Source organism: Ochotona princeps, chromosome 5 (genome assembly GCF_030435755.1).
Source record: "Ochotona princeps isolate mOchPri1 chromosome 5, mOchPri1.hap1, whole genome shotgun sequence".
Classification (NCBI taxonomy): domain Eukaryota; kingdom Metazoa; phylum Chordata; class Mammalia; order Lagomorpha; family Ochotonidae; genus Ochotona; species Ochotona princeps.
This window is the reverse complement of record NC_080836.1, coordinates 76,672,298-76,686,681: the sequence shown is the minus strand read 5'-3', so window position 1 is coordinate 76,686,681 and position 14,384 is coordinate 76,672,298. Positions and strand designations below refer to the sequence as shown.

The 14,384-nt window shown below is 43.3% G+C and overlaps 1 protein-coding gene across 1 annotated transcript in view; it reads left to right on the top strand.

Moving 5' to 3' along the window:
• The window catches only part of MPP4 (MAGUK p55 scaffold protein 4), a 33,484-nt gene that overhangs the window by 12,626 nt on the left and 6,474 nt on the right, over positions 1-14,384 (top strand). Inside the window, exons 10-16 of the mRNA XM_004576932.2 lie at positions 2,263-2,327; positions 3,063-3,080; positions 4,541-4,579; positions 7,073-7,093; positions 9,554-9,568; positions 11,884-11,925; positions 13,231-13,401. Coding sequence (XP_004576989.1) covers positions 2,263-2,327; positions 3,063-3,080; positions 4,541-4,579; positions 7,073-7,093; positions 9,554-9,568; positions 11,884-11,925; positions 13,231-13,401 — 371 coding nt within the window. The remainder of the gene's footprint in view (positions 1-2,262; positions 2,328-3,062; positions 3,081-4,540; positions 4,580-7,072; positions 7,094-9,553; positions 9,569-11,883; positions 11,926-13,230; positions 13,402-14,384) is intronic.

Genomic DNA, 14,384 nt, shown 5'->3' with positions numbered 1-14,384 from the left:
TTTTTTTTAATTTGTTATTTATTTTTATTGGAAAAGCAGATTTACAGAGAGGATGAGAGAGAGAGAGAAGGATCTTTCATTTGCTGGTTCACTCTCCGAGTGGCTACAATGGCTAGAGCTGAGCAAGCCAAAGCCAGGAGCCAGGAACTTCTTATGGATTTCTCACCTAGATACAGGGTCCTAAGACCCAGGGCCATCTTCTACTGCATTTCCAGGTCACAAACATGGAGCTGGATAGGAAGTGGAGTAGCTGGGACACAAACCAGTCCTATGTGGGATCCCAGCATCTGCAAGGGGTGGGTTAACCAACTGAACCAATATGTCAGGCCCCAGGGCTTTGATCTTGAAGTTCTCAACCTCTAGAGTCACACATTTCAATTGTTTATCAGCTGTTCAGAATATGTGATAGAAACCCAACTAGACCATGGCAAAAAGTCATTAATTTTTTAAAGCCAAGTTGAGGTCAGTTATTGAATTCCAACTCACCACCTCTGAGATTTGATGAGATCATCAAAGAAGGGAGCGAAGGGAGAAGGTGAAAGTTGTCCAAGGCACATCTGTGTTCAGGGGTCAGGAAGAGGACAAGGACCTAGTGAAAGAGACTGAAAGAATGAGGCAGGATATGGGCCCGGCGGCGTGGCCTAGCGTCTAAAGTCCCTGCCTTGAATTCCCAGGATCCCATATGGGCACCGGTCCTAATCCTGGCAGCTCCACTTCCCATCCAGCTCCCTGCTTGTGGCCTGGGAAAGCAGTCGAGGATGGCCCAAAGCCTTGGGACTCTGCACCCGCGAGGGAGACCTGGAAGAAGTTCCTGGCTCCTGGCTTTGGATCGGCGCAGCACCAGCCGTTGTGCTCACTTGGGGAGTGAATCATCGGATGGAAGATCTTTCTCACTGTCTCTCCTCCTCTGTGTATATCTGACTTTCCAATAAAAATAAATAAATCTTTAAAAGAAAAAAAAGAATGAGGCAGGATACCAACCAAGACCACCTGGGCTCCTGTTCACTCTACCAAACACTGAGAGCTGACTGTTAGATTTACCAATGTGAAGATCCTGGATGATCTTGACAAAAGCATAATCAGGGGAGGAATGGTGCCCAAGTCCTAACTAGAACAGGATTTCAAGAAATTTGTGACATCAATAATGGAAAACCCTTTGAGGTATTTTTGGCATAAAGTGGAACAGAGTAATGGAGAAGTGGCTTGGGGAAGTACAGTGATCTGAGAAGAGTATTTGGACAGGATAAGTGATGCTAGTGGGAGTGGTCATCCGGAGAGAGTGAACATTTAGTGAGAAGGAAGGAATTTATCACATGGAAGAGAAGAGAGCTGCTGTTATCAATGGCTTTGATCATCCAGAAAAGAGGGCTTGGCTTGATAGAAGATCATAATCCATTCCTTCACAGGAACAGGAGAAGCCTGCATATGTTGGGCACATAGTGGAGGAGCACAGGATGCCAACTTGTGGAAGTTTATCTCCAGTTTCTCTCATTTTTTTCAGTGGGGAAAGTGTCATGAGTGAGAGTAGGAGGGTAAAGAGATGGTCCAGAAGGAGTTGGAGAAAGCTTGAACAGTTTCCAGAAGCGCAAATGGGTTAGGTTAGTTTGGTAAGATCTGCATTCAGGGCCCACATAGGTTAAAGGTCATAAATTTGAAGTACTTCTGGTCAACTGCCTGAAATCAAGAAAGGGTGTGAAAGTGCTTATAATGAAGCACTATGGCATTTAAGCTGTTGAGAGAACTAAGGGAATGAAGCCAGTGTGAATTAGGAAAAGGAAGCAAAATTATTGGGTTATAGATTCCTACAGTGTCAGCTGATTATTGGGGTTGGGAGAATGAGTAGTAATAGTAGGAAAATAGGTTGCTGGAAATTGAAACTGTGGTGATATTGAGGTTATTGGTCCTGTTAAGGTCTAAGGTATAAATGATAGTAGGAGGATGGGAAGGTCACTGGAAAAGAGAAAACCAAGAACCCAAGAAACCAGTGTTAGGAAGAATATTCATGTGCTTAATAGAATCATCGAAGATGATGACAGAATAGTATAGTAAGTATGAGAGTGAGCAGGACTGGCTGGGGGATGTTACTCAAAGTGAGCAATGCTTAAAGATCTGGAAATGGCAGTGGGGAGTGAGGACAACCCTCATCCCCACCCACGTCTAGGGCCATGGAATGGGGCTGTGGCAGTGGTGTGCTGTGGTCACTTGATCAGCCACGATGAAGGAATAGACATCCCAGAATTTGCTGTCTTTGTTTCTGCCTAGGAAGCAGCGGGAATTCTGGTGGTCTCAGCCGTACCAGCCTCACACCTGTCCCAAATCAACCATATGTGAGTGTGTGGTCACCTCTAGCCCAGCACATGCTCCTGTTGGAGCCTGCCCATCTCTGTCAGGGTTAGTTTGTTGCCCCCAGAGAGAACGCCTAAAGATCCCCAGTGCCTGCAAATATTCTCCCTGGCAGCCAACCATCAGAAATGCCTCTATAGATAGTCAATGCTTTGGGTTTGGAAAAGTTTTCTGTTGATGAAAACACAAATAGTCTTGTGTTGGCAGTTCCTCAAGTTGTTCCTCTGTAGTGTGAAGCCCTCTAGGGTCTCTGCAGCTCACATCTGCACTATCCAACAGCTGACACGCAAGACTGGGGAGCCACACACAAGCCTTTTCTCCCTCTTTCTCCTCTTCCTCCTTTCTTCTCTCTTATTCATTCATTCTTCCTTCTTTTACTCAGTATCTGGGTTCCTAAAGTAAGCCAAACTAAGCTCATTAAATCAGAGGGAAGTCAAGTGTGATGCTGATAGACTATTGGGAGATGGAAAGGGAAGGAATTCTCCAAAAGCATCCCCATTTCAAGCAAGGCTCACAAATGCCTCCATTGACAATTTTGTTACTGCATCTCCATGGAACTTCCAAAGAACTAGCCTAGCATATTAATTACAAAAATGTTGGCACTTTGTTTCTCTTACTGTGGATTGATCTGGGAAACTTCAGCATTGACGTCTCTCTCTCTCTCTCTCTCTCTCTCTCTCTCTCTCTCCCTCTCTTTTCCATTATTTGTCTGCTCCCAGTAATCTCTATGGAAGAAGGTAAGAACTAGTATTTTGAGAACAGAAAAACCACATCTCTGCAAAATCTAGTAGTGGTTCTTTTTAAAAATTCAATTTAATTCAGTTATTAAGCTCTTCTGATATACCTGGTAGAGTGGCAGTCACTAATCTATAAAATGATCAGTGAAAAAAATGCAAAGTGTAATTGTTCTAACACACAAAGGAATAAAGAGAAGTAACATTTATAACCAGCTTCGGTGTCTAACATAGCACTTGGGAAGAACTTGGTAAAAACTGTGAAATGGATCAACTATTTTGTTTCAACTGTTTTATATATTTTCTATGACAATAACACTGTAAGGAAACTGTTATTGTTGTTCCCATTTTATGGGTGAAAGATTGAGGCTCAGAGTCAATAAGCATGGTTATCTAAAGCTGCCAACAGTGATTCAAGCCTTCATGTGTCTGAAGAGTCCTGCATTACGGGCTGAATGGCACTGTCAGTTACTCCCCGTTCCCCTTCTCCATGCCCAGCCATCTGGAAGACTCCTGATGATGTCACACACACACACACAAGAAAACAAGATGCTGCCTCCCTGCAGAGAGGGGAGACATGGAGGAAAGGAATCCTCTTAGCCACCACCCACATTTCATTCTTAACTTGGAAAGGGACTCCAAGGACTGCCAAAGACTTGAGTAAACTGAGCTGTAATTGTGGGATTCTAACCTTTGTCCCCCAAGGACATAAGAGGTATGTGATGCAAACAGAGGAAGGCAGAAGCGAGTAGAAGGAGTTAGGGAAGGCTCGCCTCCAGGGCACCTGCTCCTGGGTTTATGTACCTGGCATCACATCACAGGTTGCTCTGTTGGGGTTGCGAGGAGAGCCTGGCACAGCCTCTGGGGACTGGGGATTGTGCCAGATTAAAGCTAGGAGCCAGGAGCTTCTTCAAGGTCTCTCATGTGAGTGCAGAGATCCAAGCACCTGGGTCATTCTTCAAGGCTTTCCCAGAATGTTAGCAGGGAGCTGGATCAAAAGTGGACCCACTGGGCTTTGAACTGGTGGCCATATGGGATACTGACACCACAGTGTCAACACTTACGCATGTTAAGTTCTTTGTGTTGAGAACCTTCACATTTTTGTCTCTCAGCCTTTTGTGAGACGTGTGATTCACTGCTGTAATGTATCACTCTGCTGTGCTGACCCTATATGTTACTATTGACCCAGTCCCAGTTGGAGAACAAGTTTAGAGATAAACACATTTGCCCAGCCTTCAAAAGTCCACACTTTAAGAACTTTAAACATTTGATGCTCTGTGTCCTCCCATACAATACATTTTTATGAAGAAGCAGCCTTTTGTCCCTCCCAGTGAGCAGTGGTTGTAAGAGGAGCTTTATTGGAAGATAGTCTGAGTTTTACTGGTTTATACACGTGGAATTTGGGTTTTAATGCTAACAAGTTCATACGTGTTTCAGTTTCTCCTTTCTCTGTTCTTTTACAGATGATGACATGAAGATTGATGAGAAGTGTGTGGAAGCAGGTAACACTTGTCCTTGGTCACTTTATACTGAGAGCAAATATGAAGCTCTTAGCTACAGATTGTGTGGAGCAGAGTGGGCCAGAAAGGCCCGGCCTCTCCTGTGCTGAACACGCCCCAGCCCTTTCCCTCCTTCGGAGGTGCCTCATTTAGAAGGGATGTCTCCATGCTCCCACCAACCTACTGGAAGTGTTGTAGAGAACGGCATCTTGGAAATGATCTCAAGGATCCTGAGTGGCACTTGTAGTATCAGATGGTACAGTCCATGGAAACTCCTGTGCTCTTGGTGGGCTGCTATACAGCATTCTGAGACATTAGACTTTACAAACGCAAAGTCTATGTCTTGTTATTAAGTCTGATACCGTCTTTTGACAGATTCTAGTATAGACAGACAATAGTGGGTTACCAAAGTGTGAGAAATATATAAAAAAGGCTTTTACATTTCTGTACTTTTTTTTCTGGCAAATTGGGAAAAGATGATTCAAATTTGGTGCCAAAACTGAGATTAGCTTAAGAATCACTGGTTTTTGTGAGATGAATAGTTGGGAAGACTTTGACAAGTAAATTTATCTTGCCTGTATAGACTAATCTAGTGTAGAAATGAAAGGCTAGTAGTATGTTACATTTAAATAGTGGACATTTCAAAGATTCATGTATACCTCAAAGAACAGCTGAGAATTAGTAGTGATACTGTTTATTTCACCAAGTAGACATTCTTTTAAAAAATATTTATTTATTTTTATTGGAAAGGCAGATACGCAGAGAGAAGGAGATACAGAGAGAAAGATCTTCCATTCACTGGTTCACTCCCTAAGCAGCTGCAACAGCTGGAGCTGAGCCAGTCTGAAGCCAGGAGCCTGGAGCTTCTTCAGGGTCTCTCACACAGATGCAGAGTCCCAAGGTTTTGGGCCGTCCTCGACTGCTTTCCCAGGCCACAAGCAGGGAGTTGGATGGGAAGTGGAGCTGCCGGGATTAGAACCGGTGCCCATATGGGATCCCGGTGTGTGCAAGGCAAGGACTTTAGCCACTAGGCCACAGTGCCGGGCCCGTACGCATTCTTTTTTTTTTTTTTATGTTAGTAATATTCACTTTCTTTCTGCAATTTTAATTAGGTAATTTTATTAGGTACTTAGATAATTTTATTAGCACAGTAACATAGTTGAAAATTCAGGAGCTATGAAAGTGTAATCAGTATGAAGTTCCTCTGCTCAGTGTTCCTGCTAGAGGAGTAAGTGCTATCAGTTTATCTCCGCTGGCCCCTGTGCACATGAAAGCAACGATAGGCATTTCTCTCCTCTCCTACCCCTTGGCCGTACACACATCCTTTAGCAGTATGGCACGCATGCACACCGATAGGCATTTCTCTCCTCTCCTACCCCTTGGCCGTACACACATCCTTTAGCAGTATGGCACGCATGCACACCGATAGGCATTTCTCTCCTCTCCTACCTCTTGGCCGTACACACATCCTTTAGCAGTATGGCACGCATGCACACCAATAGGCATTTCTCTCCTCTCCTACCCCTTGGCCGTACACACATCCCTTAGCAGTATGGCACGCATGCACACTATCTGTCCTTGACTTCTCAGCTTCAGGTTCCATCTCTTGCAGATGGTTCTATTTCAACACATAGAGCTTCCTCTGCTACTGCTGCTTTTCTTCCTCTCCCTCCTCTTCCTCCTGCCTTCCTCTCCCCAGCTTCTTCTTCCTTCAGAACAGATTTTTTTGGTGAAGTAAGTTGGTGTACACTTGTATAATCACTTACTAGTATCTGCAGACATTTGCGTTACGTGTTATAAACAGCGCTTCAAGGAGTCGCTTTGTAAGTCTTCTGGCTCACATGTTTGATATGCGTAAGGTGCAGAATTGCCTGATTCAAGGGTGTGTGTGTTGATAATACTGATTATACAGATTGTGAATTGTCCTTCATAGAATTCTCATTTCTTAATCTTTCATTTCTTCCAAAGATACTGACGAGAATGGTCTTCACCAATGAGGAAGATGGTCTACCTCCTCTGTTTCTCAGTTACCTGAACAAATATACTCAGTGATGCCACCCTCAGACTAACTCTTTTTGCCACCCCATCCCTTGTTTGGGGGTCACCAACTCTGCAGACAGACATCCCTCCCTTCCCATCACAGGCCCTCCAGCAGCCAGGCTTGCTGTATCTGACAGCGTATAGGAGTCTCTGACATCCTGCTTGATCCCTCCCTCTGGCCCTCTTTGGAATTGCAATTTATTTATCGTCTTTCCCATTTCATTGTTTTATTTTATGTTATGCTCCTGCCACGCTCCAGCTGCTAGACGCCATGGACCTCATTCAAGGCTATATATGCCACTGAGACACTACTGACGTGGGCCTTGAGTTAGGAATACAAGTTTACAGATGGTGCCTGAGCAGAAGTGTATGCCAGGATATTAGACCGTTTTAATATGGACTCAGTGTTGACAGTAATGCAATGACTTTGGTTTTTGCCTCCACGGAAACCTCTAGATGAAGAAACATTTGAATCTGGTAAGTTGAAAAAAGGGCATTATCTGGTTTTGGTTTTTAAAATGCATATTCCAAATCTTGGTATAATTTAAACATATTCAGGGTTTTACTATAACACTTGTTTAAATACAGTAACAGTAGAAGAATTAAATGCTAACTACATGAAATGATCAATCTATTAGTCTGTTTCACCACAATGGTTACTATCTTTAAGAGTCCTATAATGTTATGCTATCAACCTCAAATACAAAATTTATTGAAAAGAATCAGCAGTGTTGACGTGAGACACAGTACAGTTTTCATTGATGAACGTTTTTTGCAGGGCCAGTACTTGTTCCCAGAAGGACATTCTAGAACTCGGTGGTGGGGAGCAGTGCATATTTTTTTAGTTGTATTGAAGGAAGGCACTGTAGACCTTGCCTGGTGGGAATGAGGAGACCCAGGTGCCCTGCACAGTGAACAGCTGTCCCCAGCCCTGCATGCCTGCCAAGTGTCCTACTGGACCAAACTCATTAGAAACATAAAGGTCATTTAGCAGTTTTCTCAAGATGTAACAGGAAAAGCCAATCATTATGGAAGAGATATTCAGACAGAATACGGGCTTTGCTTGGCGATTATGGAAGCCTTTGTTCTATATATTCCATCTACTCCTCATGGACACTAGGTAGACTGCAAAGTGTGGAGTCTCTACTGAACCAATTTCCTTTTTCTTAATTATTTGTTATATGGCAGATGGTAAGCATCGATTATCTATTCCTCAAAGTAATCTTTACACAATTAGTGCAAAAGCAGGTCCCACGAACTTTTTATTTTTAAGCTGATAGCAGTTGGGATGTGATAACGTTACTCCCATGATTCCAAGCATGCTGCTCGTTCGTGTAATTCACTCTCTGGTCTCTAATTGCGTGAGCTTATTATCCTTGCTTCAGTTAAGGCAATTTCCTTTCTCTCATCATATATAAATAAAATCTCATCTAGGTTTACCAAACCACCCTTCGTTCCTTTTCACATCCATTTTTTTGTACTTCTAAAGAAATGTTTTCTGATCATCTCTGTTTAAGTTCATGATCTTTCATTTTATGAAGTCTAAGCATCTAGTAGTTTCTTATGTTTTCTATAGAAATCATGTTTGATAATGTATATTACAATGTAAAACACTATTTTGAAGATTTCTTTGCCTAAAAGAATTACAGATAGAGAGACAGCGAGAGATCTTCCATCTGCTGGTTCACTCCACAAATGACTTCAACATCTGGGGGTGGGCTGGTCTGAAGCCAGGAGCCTGGAACTTCTTCTGAGTCTTCCACTTGGATGTAGGGGTCCAAAGCCTTGGGCTATCCTTCATTGCTTTCCCAGGCCATTAGTAGGGAGCCGGGTTGGAAGTAGCCAGGACCCAAACTGGCACCTCTTTGGGATGCTGGTGCCATAGGCAAAGGATTAACTTGTTACGCATTATAACAGCCCAATGTAAAATACTTCTAATGCCTAAATTATTTCCTTTTTAATTTTTATGTAAAGGTTACAGCACTATACTGATCAAATTATAATTAATCTGTTCTTAATGGACAATCAGCAGTTGGCTTCCAAAGAATAGCAGTACAATTGGAAAGAACATAACTGCCCTTATCTATTAGGAGGCAGTTGAAATGGTGAGAACTTTCTTGAACATCCTAAACCCAGCTCAAGTAGGAGCACATTCAAGAAGCAACTCCCAGCTAACTTGGTTCAAGTAGCTAATCCTTGACATCCATTCATATTCATGATCTTCATCTTTTTTACTAAGATCACCTAGCAGGCAGGCAGAGTGCTTCAGTTGGTTCCTACTTTGAGAAAAGTGTCATGCTTCCCCTTTGAACTTCTTTGGAAGATGATGGTAATGATCTATTTAATAGCAATGTGTGAGAGAGAGAAAGAAAGAGAGAGCGAGAGAGAGGATAGCTTTTTCAAGCTAAATTTCTCACTCAAGTCTCATCCTGTAGAAGGCTACAAGGAGAGTCTTTTTTTTTTTTAATTGTTTGGCGAGGCATGGAGAAACCAAGATAAAGCTAGACCCATGTAAAGATTGTCCACCTGCAAAGGCTATGGGAACTCAGGCCAAGCTGTCTGGGTAGGGTGGTGGTAACTCTGTTACCTAACCCCCACATCTGTTGGGAGCTGGAATCCAGAGCTGGAAGCAGATATCAGACCCAGGCCCTGGAACAAAGGGGGTGCAGGCCTTCTGCCTGAAGTCTTAGCCAGTAGGCCAAATGCCCACCCTCAGGGAACAGCTTGAGAGGCAGCTTGTGGGAAAAGCTGTTTCTGTCCCCCAGCAGCCGAATCAGGCTAAATGAATTTCTGAATCCCCAATTCTGCATTGCTCATTTGCCTGGCCTGGCCTTATGTGAGTTACAACTTTTGTTAATGATGACATGAATGCTTTTGTTTCATTATTTGCTGTTTGATGGTTTTCATGTTTGTTTCTGCCTTTAACCCAATATCCAGAGGAGCTTTCAGAAGGTAATTGTTATTATTGACTGAGTATGCTGTGTTTGAGATCATTTACTGTCTTAGAGTGAATACTTGACAGAATAATTTCTTTTTTTTTTAATTCTTTTTTTAAATTAATTATTTCGCATTATGTGACAGCTTCATAGGCTCTGGGAATCCTCCCATCCCTCCCCCTCCCCTCCTCCCTGGTGGATTCCTCCACCTTGATGCAGCATTACAGTTCAAATTCAATCAAGATTCTTTCCTTGCAAACATATACCAAGCATAAAGTCCAGCTACTTATTGTCCAGATGGGTTGAACAGTTTCTTGGGGAGACCATTTCTGGTCTGAAGTTAGAGCTGATAGAATATCATCCCAGTCAATTAAGAGTCCCAGTATAACATCAACAGCAATTTGCAAAATTATGGAATTGACATGGTTTTGAGTAAACAGTATGTTAAAAAAAAAAAAAAAAGCAAGTCCTAACCACAACCTATGATTAGCTCATTGACATTTCAATTTTAGTTTATATTCAGGACCGGCTGCTATATACCTTAAAATGGCTATAAGGTACCATTCAGCTGTCTTGTGTCTATTTCATTTTAGTATTTAGCCATTTGTTGTGTTGAAGTATAATTTTGCTGATCTTGGCAGATTTTAGGATAATCTAGACTGGTTTGTAACTCTAATAAGATAGAATAATTTTTAAGGTGAATAGAATATTTTAAGGGTGAAATAAATTATGAACTATTTAATTTCATATAATACCTTTAAAAATGAACAAGGAGGGCTTGGCAGCGTGGCCTAGTGGCTGAGGTCCTCGCCTTGATCCCATGTGGCTGCTGGTTCTAATCCCGGCAGCTCCACTTCCTCTCTGTCTCTCCTCCTCTCAGTATGTCTGACTTTGTAATAAAAAAAAAAAAAATGAACAAGGAAAGAGTGTTAATTCCCTTTTATGAGCCCATGAGTAGATATTTTCTTTCTTTTTTTAAAAGATTTATTCATTTTATTACAGCCAGATATACACAGAGGAGGAGAGACAGAGAGGAAGATCTTCCGTCCGAGGATTCACTCCCCAAGTGAGCCATAACGGGCCGATGCACGCCGATCCAATGCCGGGAACCTGGAGGCTCTTCCGGGTCTCCCACGCGGGTGCAGTGTCCCAATGCATTGGGCCGTCCTCAACTGCTTTCCCAGGCCACAAGCAGGGAGCTGGATGGGAAGTGGGGCAGTGGAGCTGCCGGGATTAGAACCGGTGCCCATATGGGATCCCGGGGCATTCAAGGCAAGGACTTTAGCCGCTAGGCCACGCCGCCGGGCCCGATATTTTCTTTTAAACTTAACATTCCTTTTAAAGAAAAATTTATTTGTTTGAAAATTCAACCAACACTAATTTTATCTAAAATGAATGATTTTATAAGGGAGAAAATAAAAATCCATCATTCTTCCAAGAGATTAATTATAGAAACTATAGGTCCAGATACTTCTGTGTTTCCTATGCGGGGCCAGGGTCCCAAGGCTTTGGTCCATCCTCCACTGGTTTCCCAGAACATAAGCATGAAGCATGAAGCTGGGAAGTGGAGCAGCCGGGACCCAAACCAACTTATATGTGGGATGCTGGCACTTGCAAGTACAGGATTAGCCAGTTGAGCTGTTGTGCCGGCCCCTTTTGTTTTCAAAAAAATCCTTTTTCTTGGGCCCGGCGGCGTGGCCTAGCGGCTAAAGTCCTCGCCTTGAAAACCCCGGGATCCCATATGGGCGCCGGTTCTAATCCCGGCAGCTCCACTTCCCATCCAGCTCCCTGCTTGTGGCCTGGGAAAGCAGTTGAGGACAACCCAATGCACTGGGACACTGCACCTGCGTGGGAGACCCGGAAGAGGTTCCAGGTTCCCGGCTTCGGATCGGCGCGTTGCGGCTCACTTGGGGAGTGAATCATCGGACGGAAGGTCTTCCTCTCTGTCTCTCCTCCTCTGTGTATATCTGGCTGTAATAAAATGAATAAATCTTTAAAAAATGAAAAAAATCCCTTTTCTTAAGATACACCTCAAAATGTACACTTAGTTGTTATGCTTTTCCTGTATGTTGATACCTTCTTTCTTACACTTTTAGTCAGGCTTTGACTAGCTCTTTATTCCTTGCCTTACTGGAAAAAAATGTTTTCAGTTTAGAAACTGAAAATTCTGAAGAGTGTGTGGCATATAACTGATAGGATGGAAGGTGCTGGCAAATTCCTTATTAAGCTACTAGTGAAGCACTCCACTGTAAAAACGACAGTGGGACATTTGAAGCTGAAGCAAATGTTTCACACCTGCTTACTCTTTTCTTGTCATTACCTTTGTTCCAGAGAAGGAGGAGTTTATTGGCTACGGTCAGAAGTTCTTTATCGGTAGGTGATGATTAATAAGAGGTGGATCTTTTGTCACTTGCTAAGTTATTTCATACTGGCCCGATGCTCTTCTCACTCTTCTGAAGCTAATCCTGCTGTTGAACATTTTCAAATTTGTTCCATGTTCTGGTTTTTCTGTCTGATTTTTGGGTCAATATTCTGGTTTATTGATTAGTCCTTATTGTTCATCTAGTTTCTCCTTGGTATCTCTTAATTATTTGCTGAAAGGAAATATTTTTGCTTTCTTCCAGTTTGTTTTACAACTTACTCTAAAGACATAGATTTTTGGTGGTTCTGAAATTCATCACTTACAGTCACATTTCTTCTTTCTTAAAAAAAATTGAGGAGAGAGAGAGAAGGAGAGACAACAAGAGACAACAGCTAGACTGGGCTGGGGTAGAAGCAGGAGCCAGGAACTCAATCCAAGTCTCCCCATCTTAGGTTGCAGGAGACAATCACTCTAGCCATGACAACTGCCTCCCAAAGTCAGCATTAGCAGGAAGTTGGAGTGAGGAGCCAGAGCTGGGAATCAAACTCAGGGACTCTGATATGCGGTGAAAATGTCCTGATCATTAGATTAAACAGCTGCACCTGGCCGCGTTTCCATGCTTTTTCATCTAGATCCTGCAGAAATAAAGTCCATATCACACGGTGTCTCTGTTTTCCAATGCCCCTCCCCTTCCCCTGGGCCACACTCCATCACTTCCCCAGGGCCCTGATGACCTGGCTCCAGCTGTGCTGTCTATTTCCCACCGACCTTGCTCTTCTCGTTGCCCTACTGCAGACTCTGGCTCCTCCAAGCATGCAGCTTTTCTCTGCATGTTGACGTTGGCTGTTCTCTCAACCTATGTTGCTGCTCTTCCAGAGTCTTCCTTAACTAGCTCCTTTACTTCCCACATACCCCTCCCCAATGCCAACTTCTCAGAAACACCTTCACTGAAATCATACCCTGTCACTCTTCATCTGCTCACCCCTTTCGTAAACTCTCATGTTGCTAATTTTTGTTTCTCCTTCCACCATACAATGTAAATTTCCCCCTGAAAATGGACTTGGATTAGTTGACCAGTACACCCCCCTAGCACCAAGGATGATGCCAACCCACGACTCTGGAGGTGACTTGGAGTTAACAAGTGGAGTATTGGTCATTTTTACTTCATAGCAGTCTGTCTCTTCTACCGTCAGAAAGCCAACTCCACATTGATTAGCCCCTTAGAGTCCCAGTCCCTGCAGGCTTCAATAGGCTTGATAGGAGAAGTCATCTCTCCAGTCCTGGAGCTCATGTTCTCTGCCTTTCACCCTGCCCAGCTGGTTTCCGCCGCAGCATGCGCCTTTGTCGCAGGAAGTCCCACCTCAGCCAGCTGCGTGCCACTGTGTGCTGCACCGGTGGCTGCTACAGTGCCATGGGTGCCCCTTACGAGGAGGTGGTGAGATACCAGCGACGGCCTGGAGATAAGCACCGCCTCATAGTGCTCGTGGGTACGTGTGTCGCAGCATGCAGGACACAGGAAATGCTTGGCATTTTCCTTCTGGATTTGTCTTGCTGTGGGAGTAGTAATAAGCGCAGAACTCTCTATGGACCCTTACATAAGTACTGTTTTGGGTTTTTAATAAAAATAGCAAGACCTTTTTCATATGTGTGTTTATAAACTTTTGTTGCAGCAAAAGGACATGTGTGTGTGTGTGTGTGTGTGTGCAATCGAATGTGGTGTGCCATGGTGTACATGAACTTGAATGATAACGGTTATATTACGAGGACGTTATAACTGAAGCATTTTTTGCCTGTGTAGAATTTGTGCTAGAAGTGTAGACGACATACTCCCACGCTGGATCACATGTCTGTATGAGGAAAATCAATACTTAAAATTAGCTTCCATAAGAAATTTATACCTGCCTCCTCTAGAAAAGTGTCTAAAATCTGGTTAATTGAATCTTTGGTGCTAAAGAACAGTTCAAGTAGAGTGCTGCATCAGTAGCATCCTCTGCTTTATTGCCAAGTTCTCTGTGCGTTCAGCTGTGAGCAGGGCCTGGACAGGTAGAGTAACATGTTCCAGAACCAGGACTGACCACATCATTTGCATGGGCCCATACAAAAATCAAAATAAAATGGAAGTGTTGAGGAGTTCAAAAAGCAATAGCAGAACATTGGTGCAAGTGTGGTGACCTTCCAGGCTTTTCAATTTGTGTAACTGCCGGTTATATATTCATGGAATTATCTCTGCCTCTGCTTGGGCATAGGAGTTATGATTCAACCATTCAGAACTGTACCCCTGAATTCTCAAGTCCAGGAACCTGTGATTGTTGAGACTGATTACTGGTTGTGATTTGAAAGAAGCTTCATTTGAAAGAGAAAGTCAGGATGTGTCAGATGATGTGCAATCAGACTAACACAGTGACACAACATCCATTCTTTTTGTAAAGTTTGTTAGGGTACAGCTTCCTGCAGTTCCCTGTCTCATTTC